The sequence below is a fragment of the Pongo abelii genome, chromosome 13 (genome assembly GCF_028885655.2).
Source record: "Pongo abelii isolate AG06213 chromosome 13, NHGRI_mPonAbe1-v2.0_pri, whole genome shotgun sequence".
In the NCBI taxonomy this organism is placed as follows: domain Eukaryota; kingdom Metazoa; phylum Chordata; class Mammalia; order Primates; family Hominidae; genus Pongo; species Pongo abelii.
The window spans coordinates 102,642,545-102,665,448 of record NC_071998.2 but is presented as its reverse complement, the minus strand read 5'-3'; the positions used below and the strand labels follow the sequence as shown (position 1 = coordinate 102,665,448).

General features: G+C 44.6%; 1 protein-coding gene across 2 annotated transcripts in view; it reads left to right on the top strand.

Annotated features, from left to right (window-relative positions):
• The window catches only part of PTGR1 (prostaglandin reductase 1), a 35,436-nt gene extending 19,884 nt beyond the window's left edge, over positions 1-15,552 (top strand). Inside the window, exons 7-10 of one of the 2 annotated variants that reach the window (XM_024252729.3) lie at positions 1,557-1,712; positions 5,693-5,801; positions 10,281-10,399; positions 14,894-15,552. In XM_024252729.3, the coding sequence (XP_024108497.1) occupies positions 1,557-1,712; positions 5,693-5,801; positions 10,281-10,399; positions 14,894-15,004 (495 nt within the window). In that variant the 3' untranslated portion in view covers positions 15,005-15,552. The remainder of the gene's footprint in view (positions 1-1,556; positions 1,713-5,692; positions 5,802-10,280; positions 10,400-14,893) is intronic. The other variant, XM_024252727.3, reaches the window with a different exon arrangement.
• Positions 15,553-22,904: the final 7,352 nt, after the last annotated feature.

The following is a 22,904-nucleotide window of genomic DNA, read 5'->3' as shown; positions in this document are numbered from 1 at the left end:
CAGGCTGGTCTTGAACTCCCGACCTCTGGTGATCTGCCCGCCTCAGCCTCCCAAAGTGCTGGGATTACAGGTGTGAGCCGCCGCGCCTGGCCCAGAGTTGGTTTTTAAGGCTGTTTGGTTAAAAAAGAGGAAGAAAACCAGATGATTGGACATGGATCATAAGACAAAGGAAAGCTTCTCCTTTGAGCCATGTTTCAGGTTTAGATAACTGAGTGGTATCATTCTCTACAATAGTGGATAGAAAAGAAACAGGTAAGAAGCAAGGAAAAAAGTATATTTCCTTTTGAACACACTATTTATGAGGGACCTACAGGACATCCAAGTGTGAGGACATCTATAGGTTGTTGGAAATATTGATTTGGAACTCAGGAGAAAAAAAATGGGCTAACATTAATAGATAGAATTAATAGATTAATTAATAATTGCATAAAGGAGGTCATAAGAGTGAAAGAGATCATCCTATGATAGTCTATAGTCTTAGAAGGAAAAAGGACCAAGGATGGCTCTCTTGCAATAGTTTTTTCTGGAATCATGAAGGAATGGAAAAAGCATATGGATACGGCCATCACTATTTGTACAGAGATTCATGTAAATCCAATTGGGGTTTTTCCTCGATTGAAAATGCACAGTGGCACATATTCTGGTCTTCATAATACATTTAGAGTATAAGGGAGCTTTCTGAAAAGCTAGTTTCTATGAACCAATATAATCTGTAGTGTTATCCTGAAAGTGCTTTTCAGAATGCTTCCTAGCTCCTCTGTGATTAGGAAGCATGTAGTCTGGTGCTTTGGACTGAATCAAACGATAAAGGGGGCCTGGTGCAGTGGCTCATGCCTGTAATCCGAGCACTTTAGGACGCCAAGGCAGGAGGATCACTTGAGCCCAGGAGTTCGAGATCAGCCTGGGCAACATAGTGAGACCCTGTCTCCATGAAAATTTAAAAAATAAAGCCAAATGTAGTGGCATGCACCTGTGGTCCCAGTTACTCAGGAGGCTGAGGTGGGAGGATCACTTGAGCTTAAGAGGTCAAGGTTGCAGTGAGTCATGTTCATGCTACTGCACTCCAGCCTGGGCAACAGAGTGAGACGATGTCTCAAAAAAACATAAACATCTAAAAAATCAAAAAGGATAAGGGGGCAATTACCAGGAGGGCTGTCTGTGATGTGGGAGTCACAGAGCTGAGACAAAATAATAGTCTGAAGGATGACTGTACCAAGAGATGGCATACACTGCATTGCAAGGAAGAGAAGCCCAGAAACAAAGAACCAAGGAAGTCAAATGGATCGGTTGTGAAACCAGCTGGTGGAACTATGAACCAAATAAATGCAGAAGGGACCTGCTGGGTGGTCAGAAGCAAGCTGAAGCTGAGTTGTAGGATGGTCCAGGGACTAATTTCACCTATGGGATCTGTTGGCCCATTATGCTATTCCTTATATATGTGGCTCAGCACCTAAGAGAGTGTTCTTAGGGAACCTAGGCGTACTAGACCAGGAAAGTAGTGTTGGTCCATGCTTGTGACTTATTCATGGTTTCCTTTTTTTTTTTTTTCTACTTAGGGCTGCAAAGTTGTTGGAGCAGCAGGGTCTGATGAAAAGGTTGCCTACCTTCAAAAGCTTGGATTTGATGTCGTCTTTAACTACAAGACAGTAGAGTCTTTGGAAGAAACCTTGAGGAAAGCCTCTCCTGATGGTTATGATTGTTATTTTGATAATGTAAGTACAAACTGGACTTAATATCTAATTTATTAAAGAAGTACTATATAAAGCAGGAGTCTCCTACCCCTTGGCCATGGACGGTTAGTAGTCCATAGCCTATCAGGAACTGGGATGCACAGCAGGAGGTGAGGGGCAGGTGAGCAAGCAAAGCTTCATCTGTATTTACAGCCCCTCCCCATCGTTCCCATTACTGCCTGAGCTCCGACTCCTGTCAGATCAGTGGCAGCATTAGATTCCCATAGGAGTGTAAATCCTGTTGTGAACTATGCATGTGAGGGGTCTAGGTTGTGCGTTCCTTATGGGGATCACACTACTCAGGTGCCTGATGATGCCTGATGCCTGATGATCTGTCACTGTCTCCCATCACTCCCCGATGGGACCACTAGTTGCAGGAAAACTCACCTGCTGATTCTATGGTTATGGTGAGTTGTATAATTATTTCATTATATATTACATTGTAATAATAATAGAAATAAAGTGCACAATAAACACAATGTACTTGAATCATCCCCGAAACCATGCCCGCAACAGTCGATGGAAAAATTGTCTTCCAGTGAAACTGGTCCCTGGTGCCAAAAAGGTTGAGGACCGCTGATACAAGGGAATATATTCCTAGAGTTTCCATTTGGGATACATGAAGAAAGTATATATGCCTTTTTTAAAAAACAGCTTTATTGAGATATCATTCATGTACCATGTAATTCACTCATTTAACGTGTAGAAGTCAATGTTTTTTACTATATTGGCAAAATTGTACAACCAGTTTAAGAATATTTTCATCACCCCCCCAAAAAAACGCTACTCATTAGCAGTCACTCTCCATTACCCACCCTCCTCCTCACTAAAAGTGGTCTCTTATGACTGGCTTCTTTCACTTAGCAAAATGTTTTCAAGTTTCATCCATATTGTAGAATTTATCAGTGCTTTATTCCTTCTTTTTGGTTTTTGAGACAGGGTCTCACTCTGTCACCTAGGCTGCAGTGCAGTGGTGTGATCATGGCTCACTGCAGCCTCGACCTCCCTGACTCAAGCAATCCTTCCACCTCAGCCTCCCAAGTAGCTGGGACTATAGGGATGTGCCACCACACCCAACTAATTTTTATATTTTTAGTAGAGATGGGGTTTCGCCATGTTGCCCAGGCTGGGCTGGAACTCCTGGGCTCAAGCAAATCTCCCACCTCGGCCTCCCAAAGTGTTAGGATTACAGGCGTGAGCCACCGCACCCAGCCTGATGGGTATTAGCTTATACTTTCTGGCTATGATGTATAATGTTACTATGAACATTCATGCAGAGGTTTTTGTGTGGATGTTTTCATTTCTTTTAAGTATATACCTATGATTAGAATTGCTGGGTCATATGATAACTTCATGTTTAACATTTTGAGGAGCTGTCAAACTGTTTTGCAAAGTGGCTACAGTACTTTACATTCCCACAAGCAGTGTATGAGGGTTCTAATTTCTCTACATAATCACCAACACTTGCTATTGTCTATCTTTTTTATTATAACCATCCTAGTTGGTTTGTAGTGATATTTCATTGTGATTTGATTTTGACTTGCATTTCCCTATGGCTAACAATATTAAGGATCTTTCAATGTATGTATTTGCCATTTCTATATCTTCTTTGGAGAAATGTCTGTTCAAAATCTTTGCCCATTTTTCAATTAGGTTATTTGTGAGGTTGTAAGAGTTTTTTTTTTGTTTGTTTGTTTGTTTTTTTTTTTTTTTTGAGACAAAGATTTTTGCTCTGTCATCCAGGCTGGAGTGCAGTGGCGCAGTCTTGGTTGACTGCAACCTCCGCCTCCCGAGTTCAAGTGATTCTCCTGCCTCAGCCTCCCGAGTAGCTGGGATTACAGGCATGCACCGACATGCCCAGCTAATCTTTGTATTTTTAGTAGAGACGGAGTTTCATCATGTTGGCCAGGTTGGTCTCGAACTCCAGACCTCAGGTGATCTACCTGCCTTGGCCTCCCAAAGTGCTGGGATTACAGGCATGAGCCACCACACCTGGCCAAGAGTTCTTTACATCTTACCGATACAAGTCCCTTATTAGATTCAGTGGATTTTCATTATTCGCAATATTTCTGTTCTATAAGGTCACCACCAAGGCTGAACCATTGCTTCTAGGGGAAATATGTACATGTTTGTACATATCTCACATAGACTATAATCTGAAATCCTTAAAACAACTCATCCTAGTAGCTTTTATTTTATGAAACACAAAAGGAGGTTCAGAAGTGTTAAGTAACTTGCCTATGGCCACCCCACTAGCTAATACCCCCAGAGTTGGGATTCATACCCCATCCAACTCTTCCCTGAACCAGAGCCTCTTGAACTACACTGCAGTGGCCCCATCCTCGGGTCTTCTCTGTATAACAGTTGAAACAAGAAGGCAGAGCATGGTCTTACTCAGCCTCAAAGAACATCTGCATCTTTTTTGCTGCTCCATGTATGTCTGCAAGTGACCAGGGAAAGCTTAGTGAGTACTGGTTTGAGGTTACAAATAAAATTTTAGCAAGTAGTTTACAATATGCAAATATGAAATCCACTAATAATGAGGACCAACTCTATATGGCTTGCAAATATTTTCTCCTATTCAGTGAATTGCCTTTAACCTTCTTTCTGTTTTTGTTTTTGCCGTTTTTTTTTGTGACTAAGTCTCACTCTGTCTCCCAAGCTGGAGTGCAGTATTTGATCACAGCTCACTGCAGCCTTGACCTCCCACGTTCAAGCAATCCTCCTGCCTCAGCCTCCCAAGTAGCTGGGACCACAGACATGCACCATCATACCCAGCTAATTTTTATGTATTTATTTTTTTGTAGAGATGGAGTCTCACTATGTTGCCCAAGCTGGCTTTCACTTTCTTGATGGTATTCTTTGAAGCATGAAAGTTTTAAATTTTGATGCAGCCCAATTAATCTATTTTTCTTTTGTTCCTTGAGCTTTTGGTGTCATGTCTAAGGAGGCTTTTCCTTTCTCAGGGTCATGAAGATTTATTCCTGTGTTTTCTTCTAAGAGTTTTATAGTTTTAGCTCTTATATTCAGGTCTACGATGCATTTTAAGTTAATTTTTGTGTGTAGTATAAGGAAGAGGCCCAATTGCATTATTTTCCATGTGGAAATCCAGTTGTTCGGCACGTTTATTGAAAGGACTATTTCTCCTCTATTGAATTGCTTTAGCACTTCTGTAGAAAACCAATTGATTCTAAATGTAAGGGTTGATTTTTGGACCGTGATTCAGTTCCATTGATCTATATTTCTACTCTCACATTATCTTAATTAATTTAGCTTTGTATTAAGTTTTGAAATTGAAAAGTGCCAGTCTTCCAACTTTGTTCTTTATATACCTTTTGAGTATTTTTCCATACCTTTAAATTATAAGACAATGAGGTTACTGGACTGATCAGAGAACCTCAATATATAATAAAGTAAAATGTATAAGTTATAAAAGGTATGGTCTTAGAGTCAAATGAAAATGCCTGTTTATTTATTTATCTTTTTTTCTTGAGATGGAGTCTTGCTCTATTGCCCAGGCTGGAGTGCAGTAGTGTGATCTCAGCTCACTGCAACCTCCGCCTCCCGAGTTCAAGCAATTCTTCTGGCTCGGCCTCCCAAGTAGCTGGGATTATGGGCGCCTGCCACCATGCCCTTCTAATTTTTTGTATCTTTAGTAGAGACAGGGTTTTACCATGTTGGCCAGGCTGGTCTTGAACTCCTGACCTCAGGTGATCCACCCACCTCGACCTTCCAAAGTGTTGGGATTACAGGCGTAAGCCACCGTGCCCGGCCGAAAATGCCTGTTTCTAATGTCTTTTTCTAACTGCAATCTTCTGCACTGTTGGGCTAATTCAATCAGTTTTGTTGTTGCTAAAACAGGTATTGTAAAATAATGATTGTGACTTAATGATTCTCCTGAATCTCTAGTATTTAGATTATTTAACGTTTTGTCTTTGGTTTTGTTTTTCCTGTCTGTTTAGGTAGGTGGAGAGTTTTCAAACACTGTTATCGGCCAGATGAAGAAATATGGAAGGATTGCCATATGTGGAGCCATCTCTACATATAACAGAACCGGCCCACTTCCCCCAGGTAATGAGCACATGCACACGATCCCATATGTCACAAGGCTGGACAAGGAGAAAATTCACAGATATGCCATAGGCCAGTGACTCTGAAATTATTAGAAAGATTTTCATATATTCTTTTTTTTTTTTTTTTTAAGATAGAGCCTCACTTTGTGAGAGCTCAGGAGTTTGAGACCATCCTGGGCAACATGGCAAAATGCTATCTCTACAAAAAATACAAAAATAAGCCGGGCGTGGTAGTGTGCACCTGTAGTCCCAGCTACTCAAGAGGCTGAAGTGGGAGGATTGCTTGAGCCTGGTAGGCTGAGGCTGCAGTGAGCTGTGTTCTTGCCACAGCACTCCAGCCTGGGTGACAAAGTGAAAGCCTGTCTCAAAATAATACTAATAACAAAAACAATAACAAAAGAAATAAAAATATATACAATTTCACATATTTTGTGCTAAATCAGCTTATATTAGATTTTTATGTAGAGAAACAGCAGGATCTACAAATATAGAAGAAACAGTTATTAAAAGTTTTAGTTTTTACCTATCATTTAATGCAAAATTGTAAAAAGACAGTGATGATTTGATTTAGAAACAGAACACCTTGGTCTGGCTGGTAAAATATTCAGGTTCCTCTAGATATTAGAGACATTGCTGGAGGCGTGAGAGGAATAAAGCGTGACTGGCTGTGGGTGAAGGGAAGGGCAGGCTGCCATGCCCTTCAGAAATCTTGGGCAGTGCTTCTTGGAGCAGTAGGGCACCTTGGCCTCAGCAGGCTGACAATTGCCACTAAAAGGGAAGGGAGCAGCAGCTTCCCTCCATTCCTTGATTGTCCTTGTTTTATTTCTCTGGTGCCCTGCCATGCACTCCATTCCCCACTCCCTACTCTCTTGTGCTGAAACCACACCCCTCCCACTCCACACTCTGAGGTCCAAAAGCAGTATCAACCAGAGAACCATATTCATTAAATCCCAATCCTGTGAGATACCTTGTACAGGCCTCTCATTTTACAGGTGGGGAGATGAATGGCCAAGAGGACCAGAGACTCTTTAACTCCTGTTGGCAACAGACTCAAAACAAAGACCAGTCTTCTAAGCTCCTCATACCAAGTCTGTTTCTGCTACAATGATTCTGTGCTATTAAGAGAGATCACAAATTACCTGTGGTCACCCCCAGAAAAGGAGAAAGTAGGAAAAAAAGGAATCTTCCAGACTCTAATCAGGATCCAGGCAACCATAAATCAACTGGTTATTTATTCTATGATGAGCTTGACTAATGGGAATGAAACCTTATAGCCCCACTAGTTAACCACCCCACAACTGTATGGAGACAGGGGAGCTAGAAAGGAAGGGGCTGACGAAGGGCAACTTGTAGATTCCCTCTCAGGTTGTGAAAAATCAAAATCATTACCAAGAAGGAAACTCCAGATTTACTTGGCAATCTTCTTGTTAGGGACCTTTTTTTCCTCCTATAATTTTCTAACTGGTGCGAAGCTGGAATCATGGGAATTGTCTGCCTGCCGGCTGAGCAAAGCTGCAGGAGGCCACAGTCCAATTAGGAATAGCCAAATATTTTGGATACAGTAACTTGATCTAGTCTTTTTAGCAATTAGTCTTTGGAAGCTCAGCTGCTCAGACAGGACTTTGAGATGTCAGCTGGCCTTGTCCATTCCATTTTAATCAGATGGAATTCTGCCCTGCCACAGATCCCCAGAAATTCTAACATATTCCACTGTTAGGGTAGCTCAGAGGCAAGCAATGATTTCCTCCAGGTTTAATGCCACATTTGCTTTTTTGCTCTCAGTAAAAAAACAAAAACCAACATTCTCATCAACACGCACGAACCCAGAAACAGCATTTCACTTTCATTTTGCTTTTTTGTTTGTTGGTTTGTTTGTTTTGAGACAAGGTCTTGCTCTGTTTCCCAGACTGGAGATTTTTTTTTTTTTTAATTTTATTTATTTATTTTTTTTGAGACAGGATCTCGCTTTGTTGCCCAGGGTGGAGTGCAGTGGTGCAATCATGGCTCACCGCAGCCTTCACCTTCCAGGCTCAGGTGATCCTCCTACCTCAGCCTCCCGAGTAGCTGAGACTACAGACATGTGTCACCATACCTGGCTACTGTTTTTTGTTTTGTTTTGAGACAGAGTCTTGCTCTGTCACCCAGGCTGGAGTGCAATGGCGTGATCTCGGCTCACTGCAACCTCTGCCTCCTGGGTTCAAGCGATTCTCCTGCCTTAGCCTCCCGAGTAGCTGGGATTACAGGCACATACCATCATGCCTGACTAATTTTGTTTATTTTTAGTAGAGATGGGGTTTCACCATGTTAGGATGGTCTCGATCTCCTGACCTCGTGATCTGCTCCCTTTGGTCTCCCAAAGTGCTGGGATTACAGGCATGAGCCACCATGCCCAGCCCACTTTCATTTAAGATGAGGAAATGAGAGTTCCAATCCCTAACTCACAAAGAATAGTTGATGTGGGTCTTCTGAAGAAGCACTCTTTCTGTCTCATTCTCTTGCATTAGTTTCTTTTGGTTAAGGACAAAGCTTCATATTTCCGACTGCTAATGTTACTTTCCTCAAAGTAGTGAGCGGGAACTTTAGGCTGAGTGGTGCCAGTGGTCAAAGATGCTGAAGCTAGATTCCACCACTCGTCTTAGCACACCAAGCATCTTCGCCTGACTTCCTGGAACTTGAATTTGAGAGCCTATGCTCAGGTGTCATTCTCTCAGTTTCTAGTCAATTAGGACACTTGGGAAAATCAACCAGGCAACCAAAAAACTTTTTCTTCCTCACACACAGAAGGGTAGTATCTTCTTTACAGGCTGCAGGAGAGCTGTGTGCCTTTTCTGGGGTGCTGTTCTCAAAGTGTGGGCCAAGGACCAGCAGCATCACCATCTCCTGGGAGCTTATTAGAAATACAAATTCTTAGCCAGGTGCAGTGGCTCATGCCTGTAATCCCAATACTTTGGGAGGCTGAGGCAGGAGGATCGCTTGGCCCAGGACTTTCAAACCAGGGCCATAGAGTGAGACCTCATCTCTGACAGAAAAAAAAAAAAAAAAAAACCTAAAAAAAATTAGCCAGGTGTGATGGCATGCACCTATAGTCCCAGCTAGTTGGTGGGTGGAGGTGGGAAGATCACTTGGACCAGGAGGTCAAGGCTGCATTGAGCAGTGATGGCACCACTTTACTCCAGCCTGGGGAAACAGAGCCAGACCCTGTCTCAAATTAAAAACAACAACAACAACAAAACACACAAAAAAACACCCACATGTTTATTCTTTTGTTTACTTTTTTTTTTTTTGAAACCGAGTCTCGCTCTGTCACCCAGGCTGGAGTGCAGTGGTGCAATCTCAGCTCACTGCAGACCCCTTCCAGCTTCAAGCGATTCTCCTGCCTCAGCCTCCTGAGTAGCTGAGATTACAGGCATGTGCCACCACGTCCAGCTAATTTTTGTATTTTTAGTAGAGACAGGGTTTCACCATGTTGGCCAGGCTGGTCTCTGACTCCTGACCTCAAGTGATCTGCCTGCCTCGGCCTCCCAAAATGCTGGATTATAGGCATGAGCCATGCACCCGACCCCACACACTTATTCTTATAGGTCTAGAGGTTAAAAGTAAAATGGGTTGGCAGGGCTGCACTCCTTCTGAAGATGCTAGAGGAGAATCTGTTTCCTTGGCTTTTTAAGCTTCTAGCAGCTGCCTGTATTTCTTGGCATGTGGCCCCTTCCTCTGTCTTCAAAGCCAGTGGCATAGGATCCTCCTCCCCCTCCTCTCTCTCATCTCTGCTTCTATCACCCCATATTCTGTTCCGACTGTAACTTTCCTGTGTCCCTCATTCCCTTACAAAGACCTTTGCTATTATAGTGGGTCCATCTTTATAGTGGAGAATAATCTTCCCATCTCAAGGTTCTTTTTTTCTTTTTATTTTTTTGACGCAGAGTCTCATTCTGTCACCCAGGCTGGAGTGCAGTGGCACGATCTTGGCTTGCTGCAACCTCCACCTGTCAGGTTCAAGCAGTTCTCCTGCCTCAGCCTCCCAAGTAGCTGGGACTATAGGCACCCGCCACCATTTTTTTTTTTTTTTGTATTTTTAGTAGAGACGGGGGTTTCACTATGTTGGCCAGGCTAGTCTCGAACTCCTGACCTTGTGATCTGCCCACCTTGGCCTCCCAAAGTCCTGGGATTACAGGCATGAGCCTTCGCACCCCGCCCCCCACCAAGGTTCTTAATCATATCTGCAAAGTCCTTTTTGCCACGTAAGCAACAGGTTTTGGAGTTTTTAGATATGAACATCTTTGGGGCGATTATTCTGCCTGCTGCCGAGTGCATGTTGATTGGCCAGCAGTCCCATGGATCAGAAAGGAGTGAGGAAGTGGAAGGGGAGAAGCACCAAGAAACTCCCAGCACCAAGCGTAGTGACAGTGACCTGTACTGCTTGTTTCACCATGGCCACCTCCCTGGATCCTGCCACCCAAATGTGCCCTTCTCTTCACAGGCCCACCCCCAGAGATTGTTATCTATCAGGAGCTTCGCATGGAAGCTTTTGTCGTCTACCGCTGGCAAGGAGAAGTCCGCCAAAAAGCTCTGAAGGACTTGCTGAAATGGGTCTTAGAGGTAACGAGCTCCGGAGCCACCCCTTCCAACTGTACACTAGGTCACATTCCCTTTTGCCTCTCAAGGCTTTTGTTCCACCAATTCTTCCCCCTCTCTGCCGGGTCCTCAGTTTCCCTACTGGGTCATTGTGCTTAGAATACAAATATTCTTACTTTTCCCATCTTTGAAAGGAAAACAAAACAACCCTCTCTAAAGTTCATTTCCACTGCAAATGCAGGTCCATTTCCCTTCTCTCCCTTTTATAACAAAATACCTGGAAGTGCTGTCTACACTCACTGTCTGCCGTTCCTCTCTTTCCATTCTTCCTTAAACCCACATATCAGGCTTTTCAGAGTCTCACCCTGTTGCACAGGCTGGAGTGCAGTGGCGCAATCTCGGCTCACTGCAACTTCTGCCTCCTGGGTTCCAGCAATTCTCATGCCTCAGCCTCCCAAGTAGCTGGGACTACAGGCGTGTACCACCACGCCCAGCTAACTTTTTGTATTTTTAGTAGAGACAGGTTTTCGTCATGTTGGCCAGGCTGATCTCAAGTGATGCGCCTGCCTCAGCCTCCCAAAGTGCTGGGATTACAGCTGTGAGCCACCGCACCTGGCCAAAATTAACTTTTGTCAAGGTCACATGGGACCCTTACATAGTGAACTGGTTGATTCTTAGCCTCACTTGGCTATGGGAAATATTTCATAGCGATCATTCTCTCCTTGATACGCTTTCTTCCCTTGGCTTCCCTTAACTCTTGGTTTTCCTCACTGATTGGTCCTCCTCAGACTCCTGCTAGCTTTTCTTTTCTCCAAATTAATATTAGAGTGCCCCAGGTCATGGTCACTGGGCCTTTGCTCTTCTCTACCCACACTCGAGCTATCCCTTATTTAGCTCATATGGGCTCAGTATGCTGGGAGCTCCCAGCTCTATCTCCAGCCTGGCTTTCCTCTTAACTCTAGGCTAGTATGTCCACCTGGATGCCTGATACACATCTCTGACATAACATCTTGAAAACTAAATATGTTTTGATCTTTCCTGCTCAATATGCTCCATATTCAGACTTTACTATCTCAGTTATAACAATTCTATACTTCTAGTTTCTCAATCCAAAAACCTCGGAGTCATCTTTGATGTCTTTCTCTCGTACCCATGTGTAATCTCTAAGGAGATTCTGGTGGTTCTATCTTCAAAATATATACAGAATCTGAACACTTCTCCCACTTCCCTGCTACCACCCGGGTCCAGGCACCATGCTGTCTAGCCTGGATGTTCGTAGTGTATCGGGGGAACCTGCCCCCAATATTTCAACATAGGTTCTTTCTATTTTTCATAAGTGTTGGCCAGCTGAGAAATAAAGAGAAAGAGTACAGTGAGAGGAATTTTACAGCTGGGCCACTGGGGGTGACATCACATATCAGCAGGACCATGACGCCCACCTGAGCCGCAAAACCGGCAAGTTTTTATTAAGGATTTTAAAAGGGGAGGAGATATACGAACAGGGAGTAGCTCACAAAGATCACATGCTTCAAAGGGCAAAAGGCAGAACAAAGATCACATGCTTCTGAGGAAACAGGACAAGAGCAAAATCAGAACTACTGATAAGGGTCTATGTTCAGCTATGCATGTATTGTCTTGATAAACATCTTAAACAACAGAAAACAGGGTTCAAAAGCAGAGAACCGGTCTGACCACAAATTTATCAGGGCGGAGTTTTTTCCGCACCCTAATAAGCCTGAGGGTACTGCAAGAGACCAGGGCATATTTTAGTCCTTATCTCAACCGCATAAGACAGACACTCCCAGAGCAGCCATTTATAGACCTCCCCCAGGAATGCATTCCTTCCCCAGGGTATTAATTATTAATATTCCTTGCTAGGAAAATAATTTAGCAATATCTTCCCTACTTGCACATCCATTTATAGGCTCTCTGCAAGAAGAAAAATATGGCTCTATTTTGCCTGACCCTGCAAGCAGTTAGACCTTATGGTTGTCTTCCCTTGTTCCCTGAAAATCGCTGTTATTCTGTTATTTTTCAAGGTGCACTGATTTCATATTGTTCAAATACACATTTTACAACCAATTTGTACAGTTAACACAATTATCACAGTGGTCCTGAGGTGACACATCCTCAGCTTACAAAGATAACAGGATTAAGAGATTGAAGTAAGACAGGCATAAGAAATTATAAAAGTATTAATTGGGGAACTGATAAATGTCCATATTAAAATGAAATCTTCAGAATTTATGTTCCTCTGCCATGGCTCCAGCCAGTCCCTCCGTTTGGGGTCCCTGACTTCCCGCAACAGTAGTGGACTCTACCGGGCCTCCCATCTTTGCACCCCTATAGACAATTCCCAATGTGGTGGCCATAGAAATCTGTTAAGGCACAAATCAAATCCTGCTGTTCTTATGATCCAAACCATGCAAAGCTCTGCATTTCACTTAAAGTAAAGCAAAGTGCTAATATTCAGCAAGCTTACACAAAATCTGACCCCTGATATCTCTCTGATTTCATTTCTTAGTATTCACCCCCTTGTTTACTTGGCCCAGTCTCCTCCACCACTCCACCCCTCTGTAACTGCTTGCTGAATTCTCTCACGTCCTACAAGTCTTTGCTAAAAAGTGCCTTCTGGACCAGTGCGGTGGCTCACACCTGTAATCCCAGCACTTTGGGAGGCCGAGGCGGGTGGATCACAAGGTCAAGAGATTGAGACCATCCTGACCAACATAGTGAAACCCTGTCCCTACTAAAAATACAAAAATTAGGCGGGTATGGGGGCGTGCACCTATAGTCCCAGCTACTTGGGAGGCTGAGGCAGGAGAATCACTTGAACCTGGGAGGCGGAGGTTGCAGTGAGTCGAGATCGTGCCACTGCACTCTAGCATGGTGACAGAGCGCAAATCCACCTCTGCACCCGGCCTCTTAATTACCTTTTTAAAAGCCCTATCTCCAAATATAGTCCCATTGTCAGGCACTGGTGATTAGGACTTTAACATATGGATTTGGATTGGGGGCACACAATTCAGTCCATAACAGTATTTGTTCTTTGTTTTTAACCTCTGAACTGGATTCTACCTTTCCAACCTCTCCAGATTCCTTGCTTCTTCAAGAACAAGAATGAGTTGGGTCTTTCAAGTCAAAAGTTCAAATCTCAGCCAGGCACAGTGGCTCACGCCTATAATCCTAGCACTTTGGGAGGCTGAGGTGGGCAGATCACTTGAGCATAGGTGTTTGAGACCAACCTGGGCAACCTAGCAAGACCCCGTCTCTACAAAAAGTAAAAAAAATTAGCTGAGCGTGGTGGCACATCCCTGTAGTCCCAGCTACTCAGGAGGCTGAGGCGGAAGGATCACTGGAGCCCAGGAGGTTGAGACTCCAGTGAGCTATGATTGTGCCACTGCACTCAAACCTAGGTGACAGAGTGAGACCCTGTCTCAGAATAATAATAATAATACTACTAAAAGTATAAATCTCAGCTTCCCTACTTTGTAATTGACTGACTTCAAGCAAATAATCTTGTCTATAAATCCATGAAGAGTGCTAAGCCATTGCTGGAATACATTAGGGAAATACTTGTATCAGGTAACTCAGGTCTCTATATAAGCCCCCTTAAAAAAATCTGAAAATGTAAATTAGTTCTCATTAGTAGGCTGTGCCTTGTAGTAGAAAGAGAAATGAAGACCCTTCCTCACTAACATGAACGCTTCCTTCCCACACTCCCAGATAAAGGTTAAACACATGTTGAAAGAACCTTGGCTTAAAGGGGAGACAGATTATTAGACTGTCCTGCCATTTATATTTCCTGAATAGGACCTGCCTCTTCAGGGGCCAGAGGTAATGAAGGGTGCTCTTTTCTCTGTCTATTTGCACCTCCTCTGAGATCATTGTATTATTAAACTTTATTATGCATCTTACTTAGAAATTGCTTAATCGCGCTGGGCACAGTGGCTCACGCCTGTAATCCCAGCACTTTGGGAGGCCGAGGCAGGCAGATCACAAGGTCAGGAGATCGAGACCATCCTGCCTAACACAGTGAAGCCCTGTCCCTACTAAAAATACAAAACAATTAGCTGGGCATGGTGGCGGGCGCCTGTAGTCCCAGCTACTCGGGAGGCTGAGGCAGGAGAATGGCATGAACCTGGGAGGCGGAGCTTGCAGTGAGCCAAGATCACGGCACTGCACTCCAGCCTGGGCGACAGAGCGAGACTCTGTCTCAAAAAAAAAAAAAAAGGAAAGAAAGAAAAAGAGATTGCTTAATCGCTGCCTTATGACATTTTGCACTATGATCTGACACCTATTATTAAGTTCTTCTTAGGTGTACTTTGTAATCTTTTACATGTACTGTGTAAGTGGAACTTGCTCCCCCTTGACTTCAAGTTCGTGGAGGACAGGACCTCCATCTCTTATTTTCAAGGTTTCCAATGATGTACCTGATAAATTTGTTGCTAGGATGAGAACAGTATATCATTGAGAATATTAAATTAAGTTTTAAAATTTGTTGTTGCTTTGATACAGGGTAAAATCCAGTACAAGGAATATGTCATCGAAGGATTTGAAAACATGCCAGCTGCATTTATGGGAATGCTGAAAGGAGATAATTTGGGGAAGACAATAGTGAAAGCATGAAAAAGAGGACACGTGCAATCTGGAGGCCATTTAGATGATTACTTAATTTGTTTTTCGCCATTTAACAAAAATGTATACTACTTTAAATGTCTAAGAAATGTGCTTGTAATGAGTTTGAGCTATTAAATAAAATACATTTAAGTGCCATGTAATTAGTGATGGAGGATGGAGGTTTCACAGTCAACAACAACCAGTCACCTCACTGTTCATTACAGCTTTTTCTGAGTTGTGGTAGAAAATAATGGCTTTGAAGTGTGAAAATTTTCCAAACACTGTATGTTTTCATTCATAAGTGGGAGCTGAACAATGAGAACACATGGACATAGGGAGGGGAACAACACACACCGGGGCCTGTCGAAGCGGGGGTAGGGGAGGGAGAGCATCAGGATAAATAGCTAATGCATGCGGGGGCTAATACCTAGGTGACAGGTTGACAGGCGAAGCAAACCACCATGGCACACATTTACCTATGTAACAAACCTGCACGTTCCACAAAATTATCCCGGAACTTAAAATAAAATTAAATTAAAAAAAATAGTTAGCCGGGCGTGGTGGCTCATGCCTGTAATTCCAGCACTTTGGGAGGCTGAGGTGGGTGGATCACGAGGTTAGGAGTTCAAGACCAGCCTGACCAACATGGTGAAACACTGTCTCTACTAAAAATACAACAATTAGCTGAGTGTGGTGGCACATGCCTGTAATCCCAGCCTCTTGGGAGGCTGAGGGAGGAGACTCACTTGAACCCGGGAGGTGGAAGTTTCAGTGAGCCGAGATTGCGCCACTGTCCTCCAGCCTGGGTAACAGAGCGAGACTCCGTCTCAAAAAAAAAAGTTTACTGCTTCTGTGACCTTAGACTTCTGATTTTTCATCTTTAAAGTGAGGATAATAACATCTGTTTCATACACGTTATACATTTATTTAAAACACCAGCATAGGCCAGGTGTGGTGGCTCACGCCTGTAATCCCAGCACTTTTGGAGGCGGAGGTGAGGTCAGGAGTTCAAGACCAGCCTGGCCAACATGGCAAGACCCTGTCTCTACTAAAAATACAAAAATTAGCTGGGCATGGTAGCAGGTGCCTGTAATCCCAGCTACTTGGGAGGCTGAGGCAGGAAAATCGCTTCAACCCAGGAGGCAGAAGTTGCAGAGAGCCGATATTGTTCCATTGCACTCCAGCCTGGGCAACAAGAGCAAAACTCCATCTCAGAAAAGAACAAAACAAAACAAAAAAACACCAGCATAATGCCTGGCATATATTAGGTAAGTGTTAGCTACCTCCCTGCCGATATCAGTGATTTTGAAGTCTTAAGATTACCACCCCTATTGCTTGTCATTATGCCAGAAGAAATAATCATTGCAGGCATACAGGGGTCTTACGGCCAGTCCATACTGGTCCTCTACAGGTGAGTCTAATTATTCAATAGACCAAAGTAGGAATCTGTCATTCACAAGAGCTGCACAAAAGATAACACACGGGAATGTCTATACATCTACAAAAATGTGCAAGATTTATATGAAGAAAAACTTAAAACATTACTGAGGGGCCAGGCATAGTGGCTCACACCTGTAATCCCAGCCCTTTGGGAGGCCAAGGTGAGATCATTTGAGTCCCGGAGTTTGAGACCAGACTGGACAATACCCCGTATCTGCAAAAAATTGTCAAATTAGCTGGGTGTGGTGGTGTGTGCCTATAGTCCCAGCTACTTGGGAGGCTGAGGCAGGAGGATCACTTGAGACCAGGAGTCCGAGGTTGCAGTGACCTGTGATTGTACCACTGCACTCCAGCGTGGGCAGCAGAGTAAGACCCCGTGTCTAAAAAAAATTAAAAACAAAACAACAACAATAAAAGCAACTTTACTGATGAACACAAAAGAAGACTTGAACATATGGAAAGGTACCACGCTCTTCGACAGGAAGAGTCAATATATATATATTTTATTTTTAGATGGAGTCTCACTCTGTTGCCCAGGCTGGAGTGCAGTGGTGCAATCTCCACTCACTGCAACCTCTGCCACCCGGGTTCAAGTGATTCTCCTGCCTCAGCCCCCTCAGTAGCTGGGATTACAGGCACGAGCCACCACGCCTGGCTAATTTTTTGTATTTTTAGTAGAGATGGGGGTTTCACCATGGTGGTCAGGCTAGTCTCAAACTCTTGACCTTGTGATCCGCCCACCTGGGCCTCCCAAAGTGCTGGGATTATAAAGTGTGAGCCACCGTGCACGGTGCTTTTTTTTTTTTTTTTTTTGCGACAGTGTCTCTGTCTGTCTCCCAGGCTGAAGTGCAGTGGCATGATCTCCAGTCGCTGCAACCTCCGCCTCCTGGGTTCAAGAAATTCTCCTGCCTCAGCCTCCCAAGTAGCTGGGATTACAGGCGCCTGCCACCACAACCGGCTAATCTTTTTTTTTTTTGAGATGGAGTCTCGCTCTTTTGCCCAGGCTGGAGTGCAGTGGCCTGATCTCGGCTCACTGCAACCTCCACCTCCAGGGTTCACGCCATTCTCCTGCCTCAGCCTCCCAGGTAGCTGGGACTACAGGCGCCCGCCACCATGCCTGGCTAATTTTTTGTATTTTTAGTAGAGACACCCTGTGTTAGCCAGGATGGTTTCGATCTCCTGACCTTGTGATCCACCCGCCTCGGCCTCCCAAAGTTCTGGGATTACAGGCATGAGCCACCACGCCCAGCCTAATTTTTGTATTTTTAGTAGTGATGGGTATTGCCATGTTGGCCAGGCTGGTCTCGACCTCCTGACCTCAGGTGATCCACCCACCTCGGCCTCCCAAAGTGCTGGGATGAGGCACTTTGGGAGGCCTGAGCCACCATGCCCGGCCAGAAGATTTAGTATCAGTCAGAAAGATGTCAATTCTATTGATCATTCTGCCAACATAGAGATAAGGGGTTAAATAAATTGTAGTACAATGAAACAATGGGGAGAAGAGTGTCTGTACAAAAACTGTGGAAAGATGTAATAAACTTCTAATATGGTTTGTCTTCAAGGAAGATAACTGAGGAATGCCTGAAGGACAGGGATAAGAGAAAAAAAAATTCCTGCCAGTGTCCTCTTTTCTTACCAAACTATTCAATCCTAAAGACATTAGATGCAGCCAAGCAAGGTGACTGTCTGCTGGGGTTTGGGGTGGGAGAGCCTCTATGGCCCACAGCAGAGCAAAGAGGTCATGCACCAAGGCTGGCTGCCTGGCACAGGGAGTCAAAGCCCAATGCTGTGTGTGTGTGTGTTGTATGTGTGTGTGTGTTATATGTGTGTATGTTGTGTGTGTGTGTGTGTGTGTGTGGACACTGGTGAGCAGGAAGAAGGAGGGGTTGGGCAGTGTGTTGTGGCCTGATGAGGGGAGTTGGAGCCCAAGAAAAATGAACATGGCTCGAGTCATAGCAGGGCTTCCCAGATGGTGTATCAGAGCCCAAGAACAGTGAAGTCATCTGTGTGGGTAGGGGAGAGGCAGCAGGGCCTGATTGAGGGTGTCAGAGTCCAAGTAGGGTGAGAAGGGCATTGGAATTGCAGGGCTGTCTGGTGTGAGGAGTCAAAGTCCACACAGAGTATGGAGGGCATCGTGCCTGGGGGCAGCTTGGCATGGAGTGTAAGGGCCCAGAGTAAGGAAGGTGTGCATGTGAAGGGGTGGCCTGGTGTGGAGTATGTGATCCCTAGCAGAGGTAGGAGGGTATCATGTGCGAGTTGAGTGACCTGGTATGGGCGGTTGGATCCCAAGGAGGCTGAGGAGGTGCTGATGCATGGATAGCTTGGCAGGGAGGTCAGAGCCTGAGGGGAGCTTCTACCTGGCAGCATGGCCCAGCATGAGCAGACAGAGCTTTGGCAAGGAAAGACTAACCACATGGGGAGGCAAGAGTAGGGGCCAGGAGCTGCAGGATGTCAGAGCTTGAGAGGAATGGAGGAGCATCTGCAGGAGAGGGGGTAGTGTGGTGATAGAAGATGGTTACATACAGAAGGTTTGATCAAACAAGTAAAATTAAAGATAAGGGAAGCCAGAGTTTCTCACTGTCAGAGAAGGGAGTTACAAACATGGGAAGAACCTTGTGGTGTTAGATTGGAATTGAAGGTATTGGTATGAACTCATGAATTTCAATGTATATGAGACAAAAAATAGATTTGTGTGTATATATCATATGTATATAGACACACATATAAGTGAATGTGTGTGCACATATATATATAACTCTGCCCACTAAGAGGGCCTGAAAGTAGTGACACTCCAATAGCAATGAGTTTATCTGAATTCCAGATTGTGGATTTTATATATTATTCTCTACTAAAAGGAACCAGAAATGGCTTGTTCTGGGGCTAGGGTAGGGAAGATACAAGATGAGCTTGCAACATTTTCAGTTTTCTTTTTTTAAGAGGATTCTTGCTATGTTGTCAAGGCTGACTTCAAACTCCCAGGCTAAAGAGATCCTCCTACCTCAACCTCCCAACTAGCTGAGACAACAGGCATGTGCCACCATGCCCAGCCTGGAGCATCTTATACCTTAAATCAAACAAGTGCTCAAAGAATAATGAGGTCATGTCAAAAGAACACAGCCAATTCGAAAGGGCTCCCACTAGACAAATCATGGAAAATTTGAGCTCCATGTAGATAATGATAATTACAGATTATATACCATTGAATTAAAAAGGGAAACTATGAGTCCGTACTGAGATAAATACCTGAATACACTGAAAACTTGATGAGGAATGGAGTACTTCCATAGTTTTTGTTTTTTCCGAGACGGAGTCTTGCTCTGTCACTCAGGCTGGAGTGCAGTGGTGCAATCTCGGCTCAGTGCAAACTCCGCCTCCCGAGTTCAAGTAATTTTTCTGCCTCAGCCTCCTGAGTAACTGGGACTACAGGTGCACACCACCATGCCTTGCTAATTTTTGTATTTTTAGTAGAGACAGAGTTTCACTATGTTGGCCAGGCTGGCCTCGAACTCTTAACCTCGTGATCTGCCTGCCTTGGCCTCCCAAAGCCCTGGGATTACAGGCATGAGCCACCGTGCCCAGCCCTACTTCCATAGTTTTAACGTACTTCACCACAGAATACTTTTTAATTAACAAGGGTAAAGAAGTTTAAAGTGAAGAAGCCTACCACCACTTCATCCAGTGGTCAAGGTTAACATCATCAATAATGAGACAAATCGGCCAGGTGTGGTGTCTCACACCTGTAATTTAGCACTTTGGGAAGCTGAAGCAGGCGGATCACTTGAGGCCAGGAGTTTAAGACCAGCCTGTCCAACACAGTGAAAGCCCGTCTCTACTAAAATACAAAAATTAGCAGGGCATGGTGCACATGCCTGTAATCCCAGCCACTCGGGAAGCTGAGGCATGAGAATCACTTGAACCCAGGAGGCGGAGGTTGCAGAGAGCTGAGATCACACCATTGCACTCCAGCCTGAGAGACAGAGCGAGACTCCGTCTCCAAAAAAAAAAAAAAAAAAGATATTGAGTCTTCCTGTCCAACAGCATGATACTTTTCCATGTGTTCAAGTCTTCTTTTTTTTTTACTGGAGATGGAGTCTCGCTCTATTGCCCAAGCTGGAGTGCAGTGGTGCCATCTCAGCTCACTGCAACCTCTGCCTCCCAGGTTCAAGCAATTCTCCCACCTCAGCCTCCCAAGTAGCTGGGATTACAGGTGCGTGCCATCATGCCCGGCTAATTTTTGGATTTTTAGTAGAGATGGGGTTTCACCCCATTAGCCATTCCATGTGGTAGAAAAGAAAAACCCATTTTCTAGGGAGGAATTCAAGAAGGCTGCAGAAATTCTGCATCAGGAGCCAAATGTTAATAGCCAAGACAATGGGGAAAATGCTTCCAGGGCATTTCAGAGATCTTCACAGCAGCCCCTTCCATCAAAGGCCTGGAGGCCTAGGAGATAAAAATGGTTTCACAGGCAAGGCCCAGGGCCGCACTGCTCTGTGCAGCGTCAGGACACGGAACCATGCATTGTGGCCACTCCTGCTCCAGCCATGGCTAACATAGCTGAAGGTATAGCTTGGGCTTAATTGACTCACAGTTCCGCAGGCTATACAGGAAGCATGGCTGGGGGGCCTCAGAAAACTTACAATCATGGCAGAAGGGCAAAGGGGAAGCAAGCACATCTTCACATGGCAGCAGGGGAGAGCAAAAAGGGGGAAGTGCTACACACTTTTAAACAAACAGATCTCATGAGAACTCACTATCATGAGAACAACAGGAGGGAAATCTGCCACCATGAGCCCATCACCTCCCACCAGGTCCCTCCCCCAGCATTGGATACAAGCCCTAAACCTTGGCAGCTTCCATGTGGTGTTGGCTGGCAGGTGCACAGAAGACAAGAGTTGAGGTTTGGGAGCCTCTGCCTAGATTTCAGAGAATGTATGGAAATGCCTGGATGTCCAGGCAGAAGTCTGCTGCAGGAGCACAGCCTTTGTGGAGAACCTCTACTAGGGCAGTGCAGAGGGATAATGTGGGGATGGAGCCCCCACATAGTGGAGCTGTGAGAAGATGGCCACCATCCTCCATACCCCAGAATGGTAGATCCACCAACAGCTTGTGCCATGCACCTGGAAAAGTCACAGGCACTCAACAACAGCCCTTGAGAGCAGCCATGGGAATTGTACCCTGCAAAGTAACAAGGGCGGAGGTGCCCAAGACCTTGGAAGCCCACCCTTTGCATCAGCATGCCCTAGATGTGAGACATGGAGTCAAACATTATTATGGAGCTCTAAGATTTAATGACTGCCCAGCTGGGTTTTGGACTTGCATGGGGCCTGTAGCCCCTTTGTCTTGGCCAATCTCTCCTCCTTGGAATGGGAGCATTTACCCAATGTCTGTTCTATCTTGGAAGTTCTATCCCTGTTCTATCTTGGAAGTAACTAACTTGTTTTTGACTTGTGATTTTACAGGCTCATAGGTGGAAGGGACTTGCCTTTTGTCAGAAGAGACTTTGGACTTGGACTTTTGAGTTAATGCTAGAATGAGTTAAGACTTTAAGGGACTGTTGGGAAGACATGATTAGCTTTGAAATCTGAGAAAGGACATGAGATTTGCGAGGGGCCGGGGTGGAATGATATAGTTTGGCTCTGTGTCCCCACCCAAATCTGCTGTTGAACTATAATCCACAATGCTGTGGGAGGGACCTGGTGTGAGGTGATGGGATCATGGTGGCAGATTTCCCTCCTGTTGTTCTCATGATAGTGAGTTCTCATGAGATCTGGTTGTTTAAAAGTGTGTAGCACTTCCCCCTTTTTGCTCTCCCCTGCTGCCATGTGAAGATGTGCTTGCTTCCCCTTTGCCCTTCTGCCTTGATTTTAAGTTTCCTGAGGCCTCCCAGCCATGCTTCCTATATAGCCTGTGGAAGTGTGAATCAATTAAGCTTTTTTTTCTTCATAAATAACCCAGTCTCAGGTAGTTCCTTATAGCAGTGTGAGAACAGACTAATACACATACTGTTTAGAGGAAAAATTTTATTAACAGAGCACAGTAGAAAATAGCACAACTGCCTTCTGATGGAGTACTAATGAAATATGGAAAGATTTAGGAGGTGGAGGCATCAGGTTTTCTGGAAGTAGGGAGGAAATCAGAGGCTAAAAAGAGTTCGAAAATGTGCATAGAACAGTTTGAGCTCAAAATGCCACTCCTATCTTATTTTGCCAGGTGATTAGCAATTCACCACAATTCCCACAGGAAATGACAGGCATTATCTTTTATCAAATAGAACTTGATAGGCTATTAACTTGGGTACCCTGGGCCTAGAGGAGGATAGAAATAAGATAGAAGACTAAAAACAGGATACTAAGTGGAAGTCTGAATAAAAGGGGATGAACTCCAACTCCTATCCCACCATGTGGCGTGCCTCTGCCTGCTCCCCAGTAATGGTAGCCAGACTTATTATCCCCCATGCTGACTAGAACAT